We start from the raw sequence: 17,651 nt of genomic DNA on the forward strand, positions 1-17,651 counted from the left end.
TTAGCCCTAATTTATCACATCACCTGCATGGAACCCAAAGGAACCTGATTTAAATTATGATTATTAAAGTATAATTTATCGGGTAATAATTTATAATTATGAAACATTTGATGACTTGATTAAGCATACACACCAGTAGCCTTGTAATTTTCCTAATATATCGATATTTTTAAAGCTTTGTACTGAAGGACTTCTACTACTACTGTGGTCAACTTGGTTCTATTCTACAATCAAACACAAGGTGGCAGTGTTCAAAATTAGGACCCATTGGTATCCAATGTTCTTTATGAAAAAGTGCTTCCGGCGTCATCCTTCCTCTTTTCGTCTGGATCGGGTCGCCGCCATGGTATGGAACTCCATCACTGATAGACTTTAAAAAAATATCAACTGTAATCTTCAAACTATACATTCACTTGTTACATTTCAAAGTACCCAATGTGTGAATGCAATGGTTAGGGACATGTATATCCCATTATTAATGATTTTATCTGTATATCTCCCCCCAAAAGTTGCCTATATACAAAACTCGAGCGAATGGCTACGCTGCGGTGATTGTATCGCTAACTACCTAGCTAATTAATGACAGTCTCTTATTGAAATTGCCCTTATTACTGTGTTCTTCGCAATATAATGAAGTTGGTGTTAACATTTTATAAATGCATCCTTGCCAAATACCTTTCAAGTTGTAATAGCAAATGCAGTATAACTACCAAGTAGTGCTGCCCAATGATGCGTGCTATCAAGGAGATCCAGTTGTGCAACGATAGAGCTAGCTGCTCACACCAAAGCCTTTGGCAAATGGATTGTTGGTAGAGTTGATTATACAACTTTTTGACTCAACAACACTAAACGTATGTACATGTTGTTGTTTGGAACAAAAATGCCACATAGATGGTGAAAAGGCTCTTGACCTACCTGGAAAAACGCTTAGCTAACTCCGCTCTCTTGTATCAGGGATCATCAACTAAATTCAGCTGCGCGACGATTTTATTTCTTGAGCGGATGGTCAGAGGACCACAACATAATTACTAATAATTTGTAAACTGCAAATTGACCGCAAGAAGCTTTAACGGATATAATAAGACAGAATAATTTCAAACCTTGCTTACATTTGTATACGATCACATACTGTATGTCTCTGTTATGTGTGGGAATACTTTGGAACAGATTTCCAAAATTAAAATCACTTAGAGCGGATTTTCTGGTGCTGTATATAAAATAATGTAGGAAAATGCTGCTTGTATTCAATACTTTTTAAATTAAAAGTGGATTTCAGCACCTGCGGAAGGACCGCAGTTGTATAGTACAAATATAGGTTCTGGTAAGCGTTTTCAGAATTTACATTTTTACACATCGACTGCTGGTGACTCAATGTTGTTGAAAGGAAATCGCATGACGAGTTATCCTAACTCCACTCTGCCTCGATATGCGAAGGGAGTTGAGTGTTCCTCGGCTAGTAGCCCCTTAGGTTGAATGGTAGTGACCTGACCCCCATGCTGGATATTTGCTGTGAAGCCAAGAGACTAAATTTGAATGAAGAGGTACTTGAAATGTACCAGACTGCAGCACTTGGTCAGTGTACATTCTAAATCTGTGATTCAGGTGAATGTGCCGAAGACACGCAGGACCTACTGCAAGAAGTGCAAGAGACACCAGCTTCACAAAGTTACCCAGTACAAGAAGGGAAAGGATTCCCTCTACGCTCAGGGTGAGTTTGTCTCAAAATGAGCATTGGCAGATGAACATATGACGTAGTATGGACTGCTAGGTGTTACAGGTTAAATAATTGATGTACGATCTGTGTTTTAGGTAAGAGGAGATATGACAGAAAACAGTCCGGTTACGGTGGACAGACCAAGCCTATTTTCCGCAAAAAGGTAAGCTTGCAAAGCTTTGTGTGTACTGGATACGTTACCAAAAGGTACCTTATATCAGTGGTATACTTCTATCCCCGAGGAACCCAAACAGTACAGTTAAGTAGTCATGGGGGTCTGGGGCAACATACAGTTGAAGTCGGAAGTTTACATACACTTAGCTTGGAGTCATTAAAACTCGTTTTTCAACCACTTCACAAATTTCTTGTTAACAAACTATAGTTTTGCCAAGTCGGTTAGGACATCTACTTTGTGCATGACACAAGTAATTTTTCCAACAATTGTTTACAGACAGATTATTTCACTTATAATTCACTGTATCACAATTCCAGTGGGTCAGAAGTTTACATACACTAAGCTGACTGTGCCTTTAAACAGCTTGGAAAATTCCAGAGAATTATGTCATGGCTTTAGAAGCCTCTGATAGGCTAATTGACATAATTTGAGTCAACTGGAGGTGTACCTGTGGATTTATTTCAAGGCCTACTTTCAAACTCAATACCTCTTTGCTTGACATCATGGGAAAATCAAAAGAAATCAGTCAAGACCTCAGGAAAGGGCTTTTGTAGACCTCCACAAGTTTGGTTCACCCTTGGGAGCAATTTCCAAACACCTGAAGGTACCACGTTCATCTGTACAAACAATAGTTTGCAAGTATAAACACCATGGGACCATGTAGCCGTCATACCGCTCGGGAAGGAGACGTGTTCTGTCTCCTAGAGATTAACGTACTTTCCTGCGAAAAGTGAAAATCAATCCCAGAACAGCAGCAAAGGACCATGTGAAGATGTTGGAGGAAACAGGTAAAAAAGTATCTATATCCACAGTAAAATGAGTCCTATATCGACATAACCTGAAAGGCCGCTCAGCAAGGGAGATGCCACTGCTCCAAAGTCGGCATTAAAAAGCCAGACTACGGTTTGCAACTGCACATGGGGACAAAGATCATACTTTTTGGAGAATTGTCCTCTGGTCTGATGAAACAAAAATAGAACTCTTTGGTCATAATCACCATCGTTATGTTTGGAGGAAAAAGGGGGAGGCTTGCAAGCCAAAGAACACCATCCCAACCGTGAAGCACGGGGGTGGCAGCATCATGTTGTGGGGATGCTTTGCTGCAGGAGGGACTGGTGCACTTCACATAATAGATGGCATCATGAGGAGGAAAAATGTGGATATATTGAAGCAACATCTCAAGAAATCAATCAGGAAGTTAAAGGTTGGTCGCAAAGGGGTCTTCCAAATGTACAATGACCCCAAGCATACTTCCAAAGTTGTGGCAAAATGGCTTAAGGACAACAAAGTCAAGGTATTGGAGTAGCCATCACAAAGCCCTGACCTCAATCCTATAGAAAATTTGTGGGCAGAACCTATTGTGGGAAGCTTGTGGAAGGCTACCTGAAACGTTTGACCCAAGTTAAATAATTTAAAGGCAATGCTACCAAATACTAATTGAGTGTATGTAAACTTCTGACCCACTGGGAATGTGATGGAAGCTGAAATAAATCACTCTCTCTACTATTACTCTGACATTTCACATTTTTAAAATAAAGTGGGGATCCTAACTGACCTAAGACAGGGAATTTTTACTAGGATTAAATGTCAGGAATGGTGAAAAACTGAGTTTAAATGTATTTGGCTAAGGTGTATGTAAACTTCCGACTTCAACTGTACATGTACTGTTGATTACTCAAGGAAAGGAGTTGAACCACTGATATACCTTACAAATGTGTACTATTTGTGCAGGCCATTGTCAGCGAGGCTTGGCCTGTTGTGGCTTTGTCCTTTCCTAAGGTGTCTGCTAGAGAGAACTGAGATGGTTTGAGGCCCTGCTGTGTCTCTTCCATGGCAAGGTTATAGGTAAACCTCAGACAACTTGATTAATGAACACTATTTCTCCTTTACTTCTGCACCTACATATAATACAGTATTGACAGTCTTTTTACACTCCAGAAAATGAAAGGGGGTAGAATTTTGAGCTCTGAAATTGAGAAACGCAGGCAATGCTCTGATTATCCTCCCTTTCCCCAAATTTTGCACTCAAACGCCCCCTCATGGATTTGAAAGGAATGGGTGGAAACTTCCTCTAGCCATTTAATGCATGAAGGGTAGTGAACGAGAACACACTTCAGGAGAGGGGTAGATCATCAGAATGCCGCTGCCTTGTGTCACGTGTGCATGGATCCTGGACTGTGGTAACATTGTATTCTCTCCTCAGGCCAAGACCACAAAGAAGATTGTGTTGAGGCTGGAGTGTGTGGAGCCCAACTGCAGGGCCAAGAGAATGGTGCCCATCAAGAGATGCAAGCACTTTGAGCTGGGAGGTGACAAGAAGAGAAAGGTAAGCACAAACTCTAGCCAAGTAGTGCAACACAGATATTCCTGGCCCATGTTTATTCTGCATGTGGGATGGGTTGTGTATTTGTTCCACAGCCATGAAAAGCAATGTGTGTATGTACAGTGCATTTGGAAAGTAAGGGTCTGGGTCTGAATACTTATGGTAATGTGATATTTCAGTTTCTTTAATATGAGAATTTTTACTTTTTTTACATTTGTAATTATGGTGTATTGTGTGTAGCTTGATGAGGGGGGGAAACTAATCAATTTTAGAATAAGGCTGTAAAGTAACAAAGTGGAAAAAGTCAAGGGGTATGAGTACTTTCTGAATGTACTGTACCAGGGGTATTCAACTCTTACGCTACAAGAGCCTGCTGTTTTTATGCTCTGCCTGATCATTAATTGCACCCACCTGGTGTCTCGGGTCTAAATCGATCCTTGGTTCAAGGGGAACAATGTAAAAATGTAGTGGAACTGGCTTCACGGTCCAGAGTTGCATTTGAGGGGTGTATGGTTTCTGGACATCTAAATGACGTTTGACAATGTTAACTATCCTTGATACACCTCGGAGCTCTTCTACTTTAAATCGTTGCTCTATAGAACATTTAGTCAATTACACAAATGCATGCTTCCTCACAACTCAGGGGTTATTAGGCAGCCTGGAGAGGAATTGACAATAGCAGTCTGAAGGCCCTCACTGGCCAAACGTGTGCGGCTCTTGAATTGTTTGGATTTTAGATATGCCCTAATGAATGTTATCAAGTTGTCAAATTGAAAGATGTGATTGGATTCAGAAGAGGTGTTTTGTATTTTTCATTGTGGAAAGGTGAATAGTTTCAATGTGCTGGTTGAATATCTGAGCTGCCTTATAACCGTTGTTTTTATTGTCTCCTTTCAGGGCCAGGTCATCCAGTTCTAGGCTGTGGGTCAATCTATTGGATGGACTTGTCATTTATTTTCCAATAAATGTATTGAAATTGTACCAGATGTCTCATCTCTCCTTAACTGTAGCTTGGTGGATATGAAGATGTAATTGGCCTTTCCAAGAGTGGTTGACGCATGTTGCAGTACATCAGTATAAACACACTGGCGAATAACCATCCCTGAATCATATCCTCATGGGCTTAGTACAAGTCTCACCCCATCAGAACCGAATGATGTATATAAACCCTAGAATGCTGACGCTATGTATTGGCCATTGAGAGGCTTTGAAGACACCGATTGGCCATATTGGCAGTCCTCCATAGGAATGAATGGACTAATACATGTATTTAAGTATATTTGTTGTATGCTTACATTAATATCAAATTATACTTTAAGGAATGTTTATACATTTTTGTTTAGCTCACATTTAAAATTCTATAAATGCATTTCTATAGCTTCCAAAATATTCTTACAATGGTGGGGTCCCATATCTAGTGTGTGTACGTATATTGAAGTGATAAGAACCCAAAATAAGGTTAAAGGGATAGTGAGATTTTGGGATTAAAGCCCTTCTACTTAACCAGTCAGATGAACACCTGGATACAATTTTTGCCTGTGTAGTTTGGAGTTTCACCAGCCAATGCTAACTAGGGTAGCACAAAGACAGCATTGAAAAGCTTTAAAACAATAATTTTGATATGGTCAGTCCTTGCCTGTGTAAATTTGGGAACACTTGACACCCAGGGTCATAAGTTTGACACATTTAGACCTGTTGTGAGACATTGCATTATTTTATGGCTGGTTATGACACCTACAGAAGTTATTTTATGGCTGGTTATGACACCTACCACACAAGGCAAAACATTCGATTACACCATATAGCCTACTTGTCAACAGTATGTTTACTATACTTTTCTAAAATCGACCACATTAAATTGATGTCAGACATGCACCGACAGCCAACACTTGCTGATGACTGGGATGAATGCAGGACAAGACGCCCTCTTGACATAAGGGCATATATTATGGTCATACACTTTCAAAAAGCATTATTTTCTAAATCAGAAAGTTACACAGGAGGGTCAGTGTTCTACAAGTTATTTACAATATGAAGAAAAAAAACATGACTAAAGAATTATGAAGGACTTCTTGGCAGGGAAAAAACATTTGAATAAATGTGGGTTTTGACACTTATGCAAGTGTCATAACCAGCCATAAAAAGAACATCACAACAGCTGTAAATATGGGGTCATGACAATGTTATGATCCCATTTTGACAAGTTATGTCAGCTATTATGACCATGTGATAACGCTGGTTGTGAAGTGTTACCGTAAATTTAAGTGGTAATGTTTTTCCAGACCCATCCCGAAGTTTATCAAAAAAGTGGGAGGTTGATGGCTTTGGTTTGTTTGAATTCCAGATTGCTTCTTTAATTAAATGTGAACATTTCCAGACATGATTGTACCAAAGTAACAGTTATTTCAAATCAGGAAAAATGGTTACAGTACTACTGATTTTTGATATCTGAACATTCAGGTGTCTGCCATCCAGCAAATCTCTTTTTTGTGACCAGAACAATTGGCATACAAAACATGGACAATTACTAACATTCCACACTTAAAATAAAGATAAAATCCCTCCAATAAAAGGGAAGCACACCAACTAAATAACCTATTCAAAAGGTGAGCATATAGATGGCTCTTTGGCAAATAAGCACACTATCTAGAATAAGCAATGTAACTTGCTGTGAATTAAAGTGCTCATAAATCCTGTGCATTTCAATCAGTGCTGGGTGAGGGCCAGGGCCCATATGCTTGTCTGCTAGCTACACCATACTAAAGAACTGTTCACGTTGGGCATGTCCTTCCATAATTGCCATTGGGTGTTGAAGTCACACTTAAATGGGGGTGACAGTCAGCAGTGCTGTACCAGAAGGGTTGACCACCACCACAAGTTCACTGAGGAGGGTCTGGACCCCCAGCTCCTTGTAGCTGGGCAGGACCTGGGTGACATTACACTGGGGGTGGCAGATCTTCCAGCTAGGCAGCGTGGCCAGGGTGAGGGGGAAGCCTCGGGGACCACCGATCTCCTGCTTGTTCATCACTGCCAGAGCCAACCGGCCACCAGACAGGTGTCTTTCCCACACCTCGAAACTGTCCACCTGTCAAACAACAGTCAGGTTAGTTTCAACAGCCTGATTTCAGATTATAAACTGGGTGGCTCGAACCCTGAATGCTGATTGGCTGAAAGCCGTGGTATATCAGACCGTATACCACGGGTATGACAAAACATTTATTTTTACTGCTCTAATTACATTGGTAACCAGTCTATAATAGCAATAAGGCACCTTGGGGTTTGTGATATATGGCCAATATACCATGGCTAAGGGCTGTTCTTATGCACGACGCAATGCGGAGTACATTTAAACTGTTTTTCCACAATTCCTGACATTTAATCCTAGTAAAAATTCCCTGTCATAAGTCAGGATCACCACTTTATTTTAAGAATGAAATGTCAGAATAATAGTAGAGAGAATGTTTTCAGCTTTTATTTCTTTCATCACATTCCCAGTGGGTCAGAAGTTTACATACACTCAATTAGTATTCGGTAGCATTGGCTTTAAATTGTTTAACGTGGGTCAAACGTGTCGGGTCGCCTTCCACAATAAGTTGGGTGAATTTTGGCCCATTCCTCCTGACAGAGCTGGTGTAACTAAGTCAGGTTTGTAGGCCTCCTTGCTCGCACAAGCTTTTTCAGTTCTGCCCACACATTTTCTATAGGATTGAGGTCAGGGCTTTGTGATGGCCACTCCAATACCTTGACTTCGTTGTCCTTAAGCTATTTTGCCACAACTTTGGAACGATGCTTGGGGTCATTGTACATTTGGAAGAGCCATTTGAGACTAAGCTTTAACTTCCTGACTGATTTCTTGAGATGTTGCTTCAATATATCCACAATTTTTCCTCCTCATGATGCCATCTATTTTGTGAAGTGCACCAGTCCCTCCTGCAGCAAAGCATCCCCACAACATGATGGTGCCACCCTCGTGCTTTACGGTTGGGATGATGTTCTTTGGCTTGCAAGACTCCCCTTTTTTCCTCCAAACATAACGATGGTCATTTCGGCCAAACAGTTCTATTTTTGTTTCATCAGACCAGAGGACATTTCTCAAAAAAGTACAATCTTTGTCCCCATGTGCAGTTGCAAACTGGCTTTTTTTTAATGGCGGTTGTGGAGCAGTGGCTTCTTCCTTGCTGAGTGGCCTTTCAGGTTATGTCGATATAGGACTCGTTTTACTGTGGATATAGATACTTTTGTACCCGTTTCGTCCAGCATCTTCACAAGGTCCTTTGCTGTAGTTCTGGGTTCGATTTGCAGTTTTTGCACCAAAGTACATTCATCTCTAGGAGACAGAACGTGTCTCCTTTCTGAGCGGTATGACGGATGCGTGGTCCCATGGTGTTTATACTTGCGTACTATTGTTTGTACAGATGAACGTGGTACCTTCGGCCGTTTGGAAATTGCTCCCAAGGATGAACCAGACTTGTGGAGGTCTTGGCTGATTTCTTTTGATTTTTCCCATGATGTCAAGCAAAGAGTCACTGAGTTTGAAGGTAGGCCTTGAAATACATCCACAGGTACACCTCCAATTGACTCAAATGATGTCAATAGCCTATCAGAGTCTTCTAAAGCCATGACATAATTTTCTGGAATTTTCCAAGCTGTTTAAAGGCACAGTCAACTTAGTGTATGTAAACTTCTGACCCACTGGAATTGTGATAGATTATTTCACTTATAAATCACTGTGTCTGTAAACAATTGTTGGAAAAATTATTTGTGTCATGCACAAAGTAGGTGTCCTAAATGACTTGCCAAAACTATAGTTTGTCAACAAGAAATTTGTGGAGTGGTTGAAAAAAAAAAAAAAAGAGTTAATGACTCCAACCTAAGTGTATGTAAACTTCCCACTTCAACTGTAACTACCGCAACATAAGCTACAGAGCCACGACATGCAACATAAGCTACAGAGCCACGACATGCAGCATAAGCTACAGAGCCACGACATGCAGCATAAGCTACAGAGCCACGACATGCAGCATAAGCTACAGAGCCACGACATGCAGCATAAGCTACAGAGCCACGACATGCAGCATAAGCTACAGAGCCACGACATGCAGCATAAGCTACAGAGCCACGACATGCAGCATAAGCTACAGAGCCACGACATGCAGCATAAGCTACAGAGCCACGACATGCAGCATAAGCTACAGAGCCACGACATGCAGCATAAGCTACAGAGCCACGACATGCAGCATAAGCTACAGAGCCACGACATGCAGCATAAGCTACAGAGCCACGACATGCAGCATAAGCTACAGAGCCACGACATGCAGCATAAGCTACAGAGCCACGACATGCAGCATAAGCTACAGAGCCACGACATGCAGCATAAGCTACAGAGCCACGACATGCAACATAAGCTACAGAGCCACGACATGCAACATAAGCTACAGAGCCACGACATATAACATAAGCTACAGAGCCACGACATGCAGCATAAGCTACAGAGCCACGACATGCAGCATAAGCTACAGAGCCACGACATGCAGCATAAGCTACAGAGCCACGACATGCAACATAAGCTACAGAGCCACGACATGCAACATAAGCTACAGAGCCACGACATGCAACATAAGCTACAGAGCCACGACATGTAACTTGTACATTTCACTTTACCTGCTTACAAATGATCAGTCTTGCATATGGCCAGTAGGTGGGGTATATACAAAGATCACTCAGAAGGGTCTCAGGATGGGTTGGTTGGCTGACCATGCAGCGAATCGATGTCATATCTATGCTAATATAGCAAAAACTCGCTAGCTAAACAACTAACGATGTATTTGAGACACAAGTACTAATTGTGCAAATGTATTTATGTTTTCAATGAACAGACTAAATATAGTTTACATGTCAACAGTCAAAGCCAACCCCCTCTGTATTGCCCCATAGTTCGCCACGTGATCGTTGTGTTGCTAAACAACCAACCCGTCTATAGGTGTTTAGGTTTCACTGGCATCGGTGGTGTTGATCATTGGGGGAAAGTAAATATTTTATGTGGCTACAGATGAACGCCATATGGTTTCAGAGTTGGCAATTTATAGTGAATGCATGATGTTAGATGTAATTTCTTTGGAGTTTCAGGCTTTTTGAGTTTGATTAGGCCCTGTAATAGTGTAGCTGCATAAGGGTATTTGACCATTATTACACTGAACAAAAATATAAAAAACAACATGCAACAATTTCAAAGCTTTTACTGTGTTACAATTCATATAAAGGAAACCAGTCCATTGAAATAAATTGGGCCCCAATCTATGGATTTCACAACTGGGAATACAAATACGCATCGGTTGGTCACAAATACCCTTAAAAAAATATATATAAACCAGTCAGTATCTGGTGTGACCACCATTTGCCTCATGCAGCGCGACATCTCCTTCACATAGAGTTGATCAGGCTGTTGATTGTGGCCTGTGGAATGTTGTCCCACTGCTCTTCAATGGATGTGTGAAGTTGCTGGATAATGTTGGAAACTGGAACACGCTGTCGTACACAGGCCATTTTCAGCTTCTAGGAATTGTGTACAAAGCCTTGCAACATGGGGCTGTACATTATGCTGAAACATGAGGTGATGGCAGCGGATGAATGACACGACAATGGTTCTCATCACGGTTTCTCTATGCATTAAAATTGCCATCGATAAAATGCAATTGTGTTCATTGTCGGTAGCTTATGCCTGCCCATACTATAACCCCACCGCCACCATGGGGCACTCTGTTCACAACGTTTACATCAGCAAACTGCTCTCCCACACAACACCATACACGCTGTCTGCCATCTGCTCAGTAAAGTTGAAACAGAGATTAATCCATGAAGAGCACACTACTCCAGCGTGCCAGTGGCCATCGAAGGTGAGCATTTGTCCACATAGTCGCTTAAGAGGCCGAACTGCAGTCAGGTCAAGACCTTGGTGAGGACGACGAGCACACAGATGAGCTACCCTGAGACTGTTTGACAGTTTGTGCAGAGATTCTTTGTTTGTGAAAACCCAGTTGCATCAGCTGTCCGGGTGGCTGATCTCAGACAATCTCCCAGGTGAAGAAGCCGGATGTGGAGGTCCTGGGCTGGTGTGGTTACACATGGTATGCGGTTGTGAGGCCGGTTGGATGTACTGCCAAATTCTCTAAAACTATGTTGGAGGAGGCTTATGGTAGGGAAATCAACATGCAATTCTCTGGCAACAGCTCTGGTGGACATTCCTGTCGTCAGCCAAATGCAGCCTCCCTCAAAACTTTAGATATCGGTGGCATTGTGTTGTGTGACACAACTGCACATTTTAGAGTGGCCTTTTATTGTCCCCTGCACAAGGTGCACCTGTGTAATGATAGTTGTTTAATCAGCTTACTGATTTACCACACTTGTCAGGTGGAAGGATCTTGGCAAAGGAGAAATGCTCATTAACAGGGATGTAAACATATTTGGGCACAACATTTTAGACAAATAAGCTTTTTGTGCTTATGGACAATTTCTGGGATCTTTTATTTCAGCCCATGAAACATGGAACCAACACTTTACCTGTTGCATTTATATTTTGGTTCAGTGTTGTATTGAACTGTATTAGCACAGAGTAGTCACATTTAAAGTAGGATTTGGTACTGCACAACAGAAGTTGCATATGCCCCGTTTGTTTTATGTGTGGTGGTAATACTATTCTCCATTGTGCATTACCATGAAATATCCCCAGTGAGTGACAGAGCAGAGGTGTACTACCTTGGCGGTGCGATAGCCCTGCCTGCCCAGTGGGTCCTGACTGATGGCGATGATCCTTGTGTTCTGCAGCAGCTGCTTGGACCGGGGGCAGATGTCTCTCAGGTCATTGGACATCAGCAGAGGGGCGGCCATGATGGCCCACAATGCCATCTGAGACTCCTGTTGGGTGTGACTCAGGCCAAAGTTTCCAATCACCAGCTGAGGAAGGAACACCGTCAATGTCAATCAGACATACTATTCAATCAGACATACTATTCAATCAGACATTCTATTCAATCAGACATTCTATTCAGAAAAAGTACATGGGTTATGGCAGGAACAGCTGGTGTGAGTAAGATGAAGAGTTCATGATTAATCATTACTCAGACAAGTTTTACTGAATGCCATCAACTGAGTAGCAGGATTGGATTGGTCAATTCAGGAAGTTCACTTAAACATTCCCCATAGAAAACAATGGGATGAATTGGCCCCAACTCCTTATCCATAGTGAAAAGTGGAACAGCCACAGTACCATGTCAGGGTCATTCCAGCCCCCAGGCCCAGCCGCTGGGACAATGACGTCCTGATGGTCGGCAGTCCAGTCCAAGATGGTCTTCACACTGTCCCAGGAGTCATACACATCCGCAAAGTTGCGCCAGTGGTTACAGGCCTTCCGTATGGCAGCATAGTCTGGCTGTGAGTACATCATTGACATGGTGGGACACATGAATCAATGCAAAATTAATCATGAATGAATCCTCCTGACTAAGATGAAATCAATTCAGTTTCAGGTATATTTAGCATTTTCATTAGCCAACGAACTGAAGGAATGCTAGGAATAAAGGCATTTACCACCTCGCTCTTTCTTACCTGATGGTACGGCCACTCATACAGTGGCCACTCACAGGAGTACAGGATACTTCTCCCAGTTTGGTTCAGTGCTATTGACATGTTTGTGTAACCTGGGAAAAAGTCACACACAGCCGTAATTATAGGGGTTCGGGTGTTACCAATCAATCATTCTCTATTCAATTCATGAAACGTAATTTCATCTGAAAGATTTATGAGCTGTTGAATTAGTAGTTTTGTAGCATGACATTTAATATATAAATCACCTTCTCCCAGTAAAGTCCACTTCATGTAGCACCCATCAAATTTGAGCAGATCCACACCCCAATCAGCAAAGGTCTGAGCGTCGATGTCGTAGTTTCCCAGGCTCCCTGGAAAGCCTCCACATGTAAAGGTTCCCAAATCAGCATAGATCCCCAACTTGAGACCCTTGGAATGAACCTGTATAACCAACCACAAATAACAATCTTACAATAGATAGGCTTTTAGAAAAGGTTTGTCCTGTAGGCCAAAATCCATGAACAAAGTGGACCCTTACAGTTGAAACCAGTAGATGGTGATGATGTATTACTAAACCACATTTTCATGGCTCTTCAGAGGGTTTTGAAACCTTTGGTAGTTTAGCGCCATGGTAACAGCAATATTCCCTTTCTGTTTGCTCATAGTTATGTGTCACTCTTAGCAAGGTGGATGATCTAATTAGTAAACCACATAACCTACCCAATGGGACTGTAAGGTTACCACTCGAGGAAGGACATGTTTCTGTTTGTTGTGTTAAAGTGACAGAGTGTGTGATAGACAAGCACTGGGAACTAGAAAACATTGGAGTTGGAGCTGACATAAGCAGTGCATCACCAACTGTATGTGGATAATATAAGTTGTCCCTCAACAACTGGTTCATGTTCAGTAGACACAAAACCAAATAAAATGGGCCAAAAATAAATTGTTTTCATTTTCCATTGCAAAACGTTTTTCTAAATGTGTGCCCTAATGAGCACGACCTCTCTGTAGCCTATACACTCACATAGTCGGCCAGTTTCTTGATGCCTCTGGGGAACCGCTTCGGGTCTGCCTGAAGGCGTCCCTTGGCATCACGTTGGTGGCTGGGCCAACAGTCATCGATGCAGACATACTCGTAGCCAGCCTCCTTCCAGCCTTCCGTCACCATCACATCTGCCATCTGCATGTAGAGATTCTCACTAGCAGCACAGAGATCAGGGACAGACAGAGGAAACTATTAGCCAGTTCATATTGTTATATTAACTATGCTTCAATGTGTCAATGAAGTAACAGTGAACGTGTGAGGCCATTTATACCTGATGAATGTAGAACCACCCCACTAACATTAATGTTACCGCCTACAGTTACTCTACTTCCTGCTTTGAGTTTGAACTGAGCCGTCATCAAAATGGTCTAAGCTAGTTTAGTGGTGTCAATTTGGTGGGTATAATTTGTGGAACGTTCCAACAGGAATCTGTTGCAAAAACGTCGTAAATAACAAGGCTGCCAACAAACAACGCATACAGAGTTGTATAGCGGCAGAATAAGATACCGGGTAGGGCGAGGGCTATTTAATAACATTTTTCACTCCCAACGTTTATTCCGAAAAATGTCTGTCCTCACTCTGGTAGCCTATGGACAAACATTAAGAAAAAGCTACGTGGTGAGTTGATGCCTATTCGGCAGCTAGTTAGCTAGGTGGATTGATCATGCTACGTTGTATGCATTTGTTTGTTGGCATCCTTCGAACGTTACTTTACGAAGTGTTTGGAACAGATTCCTGTTGGAACGTGCCACAAAATTATACCCATCCGGTCAGTTGTTTCCCTTGCCTTCAAAGTTTGATTGAGTCTGGAACATTTAAATGTACGTGTAGAGTTGGGGGTGAAGCCAGATGTCATACCTGATGCAATTATTGGGGTCCGTGTCACAGTCGACATTGCACATGAATCTCTCCCAATGCAGCCAACCCATTGTAGGCTTGAGCGCGAGACCATTGTCCAGAGATCGAACTGGACTGATAAAAGCACCGATTGTAAATAGCACCAGAACTACAGCAGCCATTTTAGTTACTGGTTTCATTTGACTAACGAATAATCTTCATCAACAATGTGTGAATTGAAAGCACGTCTATTTCCTGATAGTGACACAAACTGGGCCCGCCTTACTGGAAGATTGACTGCAACATGGACCAGTAATATCATGGTGCGCTGGAAACTAGCCAATCACGTTGCACCCGTGTCTGGATATAAACAAGGAAGCGCACCTGTGTCAAGTGTTTGCTTGATGACATGGATTGTAATTCAACATTTTTGCTGTAACTTGTGATGTGCACCTGGCCATAACTTCATAATCCCTTTTGCTAGGTTTGAAAAAGAATGGGCTTCAGGTCCGGCTTTTTTGGGGCCCTTAGCGGGCAACACATTTTAGTGGCACCCCTCTTGATGGCAAAGAGAAAAATGCACTTTTCACATTTTAGTCATTTAGCAGAAGCTCTTATCCAGAGCGACTTACAATTAGTGCATTCATCTTAAATCGCTAGGTGAAACAGCCACATAACACAGTTATAGTGAGTACAGTTTTCCTCAATAAAGTAGCTATCAGCAAAGTCTGAGCTAGTAAGGGGGAAAAAAGTCAAGTGCGAGTGTTAATTCACAAAAGGCATATACTGTATATTGAACAGTGTTAGTTCAATATGTATTTATTTTATTATTGGGGGACTGCTGTGGGATTATTTAAGATACTCTTTGAAGAGGTGGGGTTTCAGAAGATAGGCCTGGACTCTACTGTTCTAGCTTCAGGGGGAAGCTGGTTCCATCATTGGGGTGCCAGGACAGAGAAGAGCTTGGACTGGACTGAGCGGGAGCTGCCCTCCTGTAGTGGTGGGAGAGCCAAGAGAACAGAGGTTAATTTTCCTGCAATTAATTTCCTACAACTCTACACATTTTCCATGGGGCGAGGAGAAAATGTTGCAGTTTTATAACAAATTTCATGCAATTCTACTTATTTTGCCCAGGGGTGGAGTTAAGTTTTTTCCATTTTAAAGCTAATTTCCTGCATTTCTACATATGCCCTGCGTGCCTGGTAGTTGTTCTGCCATGGTAACTACAAGTTTAGATAGCTGGCTAGACAAATTTACCAATCTGAAAATTGTTAGCTGACATGGCTAATTGAGTGACTGTCAGTGACTGACATAAAAATACAAAAATCGTTGATGCACAACCAAATTTTCAACTTCCAACTTGTGTATTCTACTATGTTAACTGTCAACAGTCAGTTGAGACCCCGACTGAGTCGCCCCCCCACCCCCCATAAAAAGGAGGCTTGGGGCCCTAAGCGACCACTTATGTCACTTATACCTGGAGCTAGTGTTGTGCCGAAAATCTCCTCCTGACAGAATTCGTGGCAAGAAAATGGCCTTGCCGAAATCCTTCCCCCCCTTCTAATTTCTTTAATTTTGTCACTAGAGTCAAATACTTTCTATAGAACAAACTTCACGTCAGGATAGGCAACCGAAATGAATAATGAATTTATGTGTGTTATATTAAACATAGAGGAGGGAGTCAAATGTAGGCAAGCAATAAACATTTCAGAACAACTACTAGTCGAATAAGACATGGGAGAGATGACACATTTTGGCAAAGAGATTTATTTATAGACTAATACACTGAAACAAATAGCCAAACGAAAACTGCAGACATAAATGCTCTCTGCTACTAAGATCAGGGGGTGGGGGGACAATTCTGGCAGGGGGGAGATTTTCGGCACAATACTTTTAACTGTGTTAAAACTGGTTAAAACAGTCTACAGTAAGTGTGTATTTTGCATTTGTGAATTTATTTTTATGTGGTATGAACTTACATTTCTAGAACCGTACTGCAATTGAGAATCAATTCACATTTAGATGGAGAATTTGACTGTTCTGGCTTCCAGAGCCAATTTGCCTTTAAACAGAACATGTAAGGTCCTTGGACTATAAGGAGTGATGCTACGTTTCTTTAGTCCATTATTGGGCTAGTGAACATCCAGCCTACACTGTAAACAAGCAAGGTAGAATTATTGAGATGACATAACCCCAGACTATCATAATAATCCCTGTCGCTGTGCTGTCATGGGTCTAGAAAGCGAGCATCATAAAATGAACACAAAACCTGACCTTTGTGCAAATGTTAAGGGTGTGTATTTCAGCCCTGAACATCAGAGGCCTCACCAAGAGGGACAGGCCTGATACAAACAATCTGTATTTCATATCAGAGCCTGGGCAAAGAAGTGGAGGCTATAAATGACTCGTCCCACCTGAGCGATTGACCATCGACTTACTTGGTTACAAACTTACTTGGTTTCCTCACTATAAAAAGGATCTCGCTCCCAGCCAAAGCAGTGATAGATTCTCACATTTTTCTCAAACTTAACTCGCGGTCATGTGTTTCCAGGCGATGTGTTTCCACTCCTCAATTGTCCAGCGTTGGTGATCGGGCGGCCCACTAGAGCTGCTGCTTCTTGTTTTTAGCTGATAAGAGGGGAACCTGATGTGGTAGTCTGCTGCAATATCCCATCCGTAACAAGGATCGACGAGTTGTGCGTTGCACCCCACTGTTGTACTGCACCGCTATTTGTCTGTTTGTGGCCTGCCTGTTAGCTTGCATGATTCTTGCCGTTCTCCTTCGACCTCTCTGATCAACAAGCTATTTTAGCCCGCAGGACTGCCGCTGACTGGTTGTTTTTTTGTTTGTCTCACCATTCTCTGTAAACCCTAGACACAGATGTGCGTGAAAAGCCCAGGAGGGCAGCTGCTTCTGAGATACTGGATGCAGCGCGCCTGGCACTGACGATCAATACACGCTTAAAGTCGCTTAGGT

The 17,651-nt window shown here is 42.1% G+C and overlaps 2 protein-coding genes and 1 non-coding gene across 4 annotated transcripts; 2 read left to right on the top strand and 1 right to left on the bottom strand.

The window, feature by feature from the left end:
- Positions 1–248: 248 nt before the first annotated feature.
- Positions 249–5,193, top strand: LOC115169849 (60S ribosomal protein L36a). The gene is made up of 5 exons (XM_029725881.1): positions 249–346; positions 1,603–1,708; positions 1,810–1,877; positions 4,093–4,215; positions 5,110–5,193. Exons 1-5 carry the CDS (start codon positions 278–280, stop codon positions 5,128–5,130), a joined length of 387 nt encoding a protein of 128 aa, XP_029581741.1. The 5' UTR covers positions 249–277; the 3' UTR covers positions 5,131–5,193.
- LOC115189595 (small nucleolar RNA SNORA9) lies at positions 3,615–3,751 on the top strand. Its single transcript, XR_003876962.1, has one exon. It is a non-coding gene; the product is annotated as a small nucleolar RNA SNORA9 (small nucleolar RNA).
- Positions 5,194–6,535: 1,342 nt separating the features above from the next.
- On the bottom strand, positions 6,536–14,959 carry gla (galactosidase, alpha). Of its 2 annotated transcripts, none has more exons than XM_029725825.1 (7): positions 14,696–14,958; positions 13,817–13,991; positions 13,059–13,233; positions 12,814–12,905; positions 12,476–12,637; positions 11,965–12,162; positions 6,536–7,297 (listed from the first exon to the last, which is right to left on the bottom strand). In XM_029725825.1, exons 1-7 carry the CDS (start codon positions 14,872–14,874, stop codon positions 7,034–7,036), a joined length of 1,245 nt encoding a protein of 414 aa, XP_029581685.1. In that variant the 5' UTR covers positions 14,875–14,958; the 3' UTR covers positions 6,536–7,033. The 2 variants fall into 2 exon arrangements, with proteins under 2 accessions (XP_029581685.1, XP_029581696.1); XM_029725836.1 differs by having other exon boundaries at positions 6,945–7,297; positions 12,476–12,616; positions 14,696–14,959.
- Positions 14,960–17,651: the final 2,692 nt, after the last annotated feature.

The sequence above is a fragment of the Salmo trutta genome, chromosome 3 (assembly GCF_901001165.1).
Source record: "Salmo trutta chromosome 3, fSalTru1.1, whole genome shotgun sequence".
Lineage (NCBI taxonomy): Eukaryota > Metazoa > Chordata > Actinopteri > Salmoniformes > Salmonidae > Salmo > Salmo trutta.

What these genes read in the sequence shown, in the direction of transcription:
- LOC115169849 (XM_029725881.1), top strand. Translation starts at nt 278, where the DNA reads ATGTTCTTTATGAAAAAGTGCTTCCGGCGTCATCCTTCCTCTTTTCGT. An exon ending in AGCCTATTTTCCGCAAAAAG is followed by an intron (nt 1,878 to 4,092) that starts GTAAGCTTGCAA and finishes TTCTCTCCTCAG; the next exon opens with GCCAAGACCACAAAGAAGAT. An exon ending in GAGGTGACAAGAAGAGAAAG is followed by an intron (nt 4,216 to 5,109) that starts GTAAGCACAAAC and finishes GTCTCCTTTCAG; the next exon opens with GGCCAGGTCATCCAGTTCTA.
- gla (XM_029725825.1), bottom strand. Translation starts at nt 14,874, where the DNA reads ATGAAACCAGTAACTAAAATGGCTGCTGTAGTTCTGGTGCTATTTACA. An exon ending in TCAAGAAACTGGCCGACTAT is followed by an intron (nt 13,234 to 13,816) that starts GTGAGTGTATAG and finishes TTGGTTATACAG; the next exon opens with GTTCATTCCAAGGGTCTCAA. An exon ending in AGGGCTATCGCACCGCCAAG is followed by an intron (nt 7,298 to 11,964) that starts GTAGTACACCTC and finishes GTTGTTTGACAG; the next exon opens with GTGGACAGTTTCGAGGTGTG.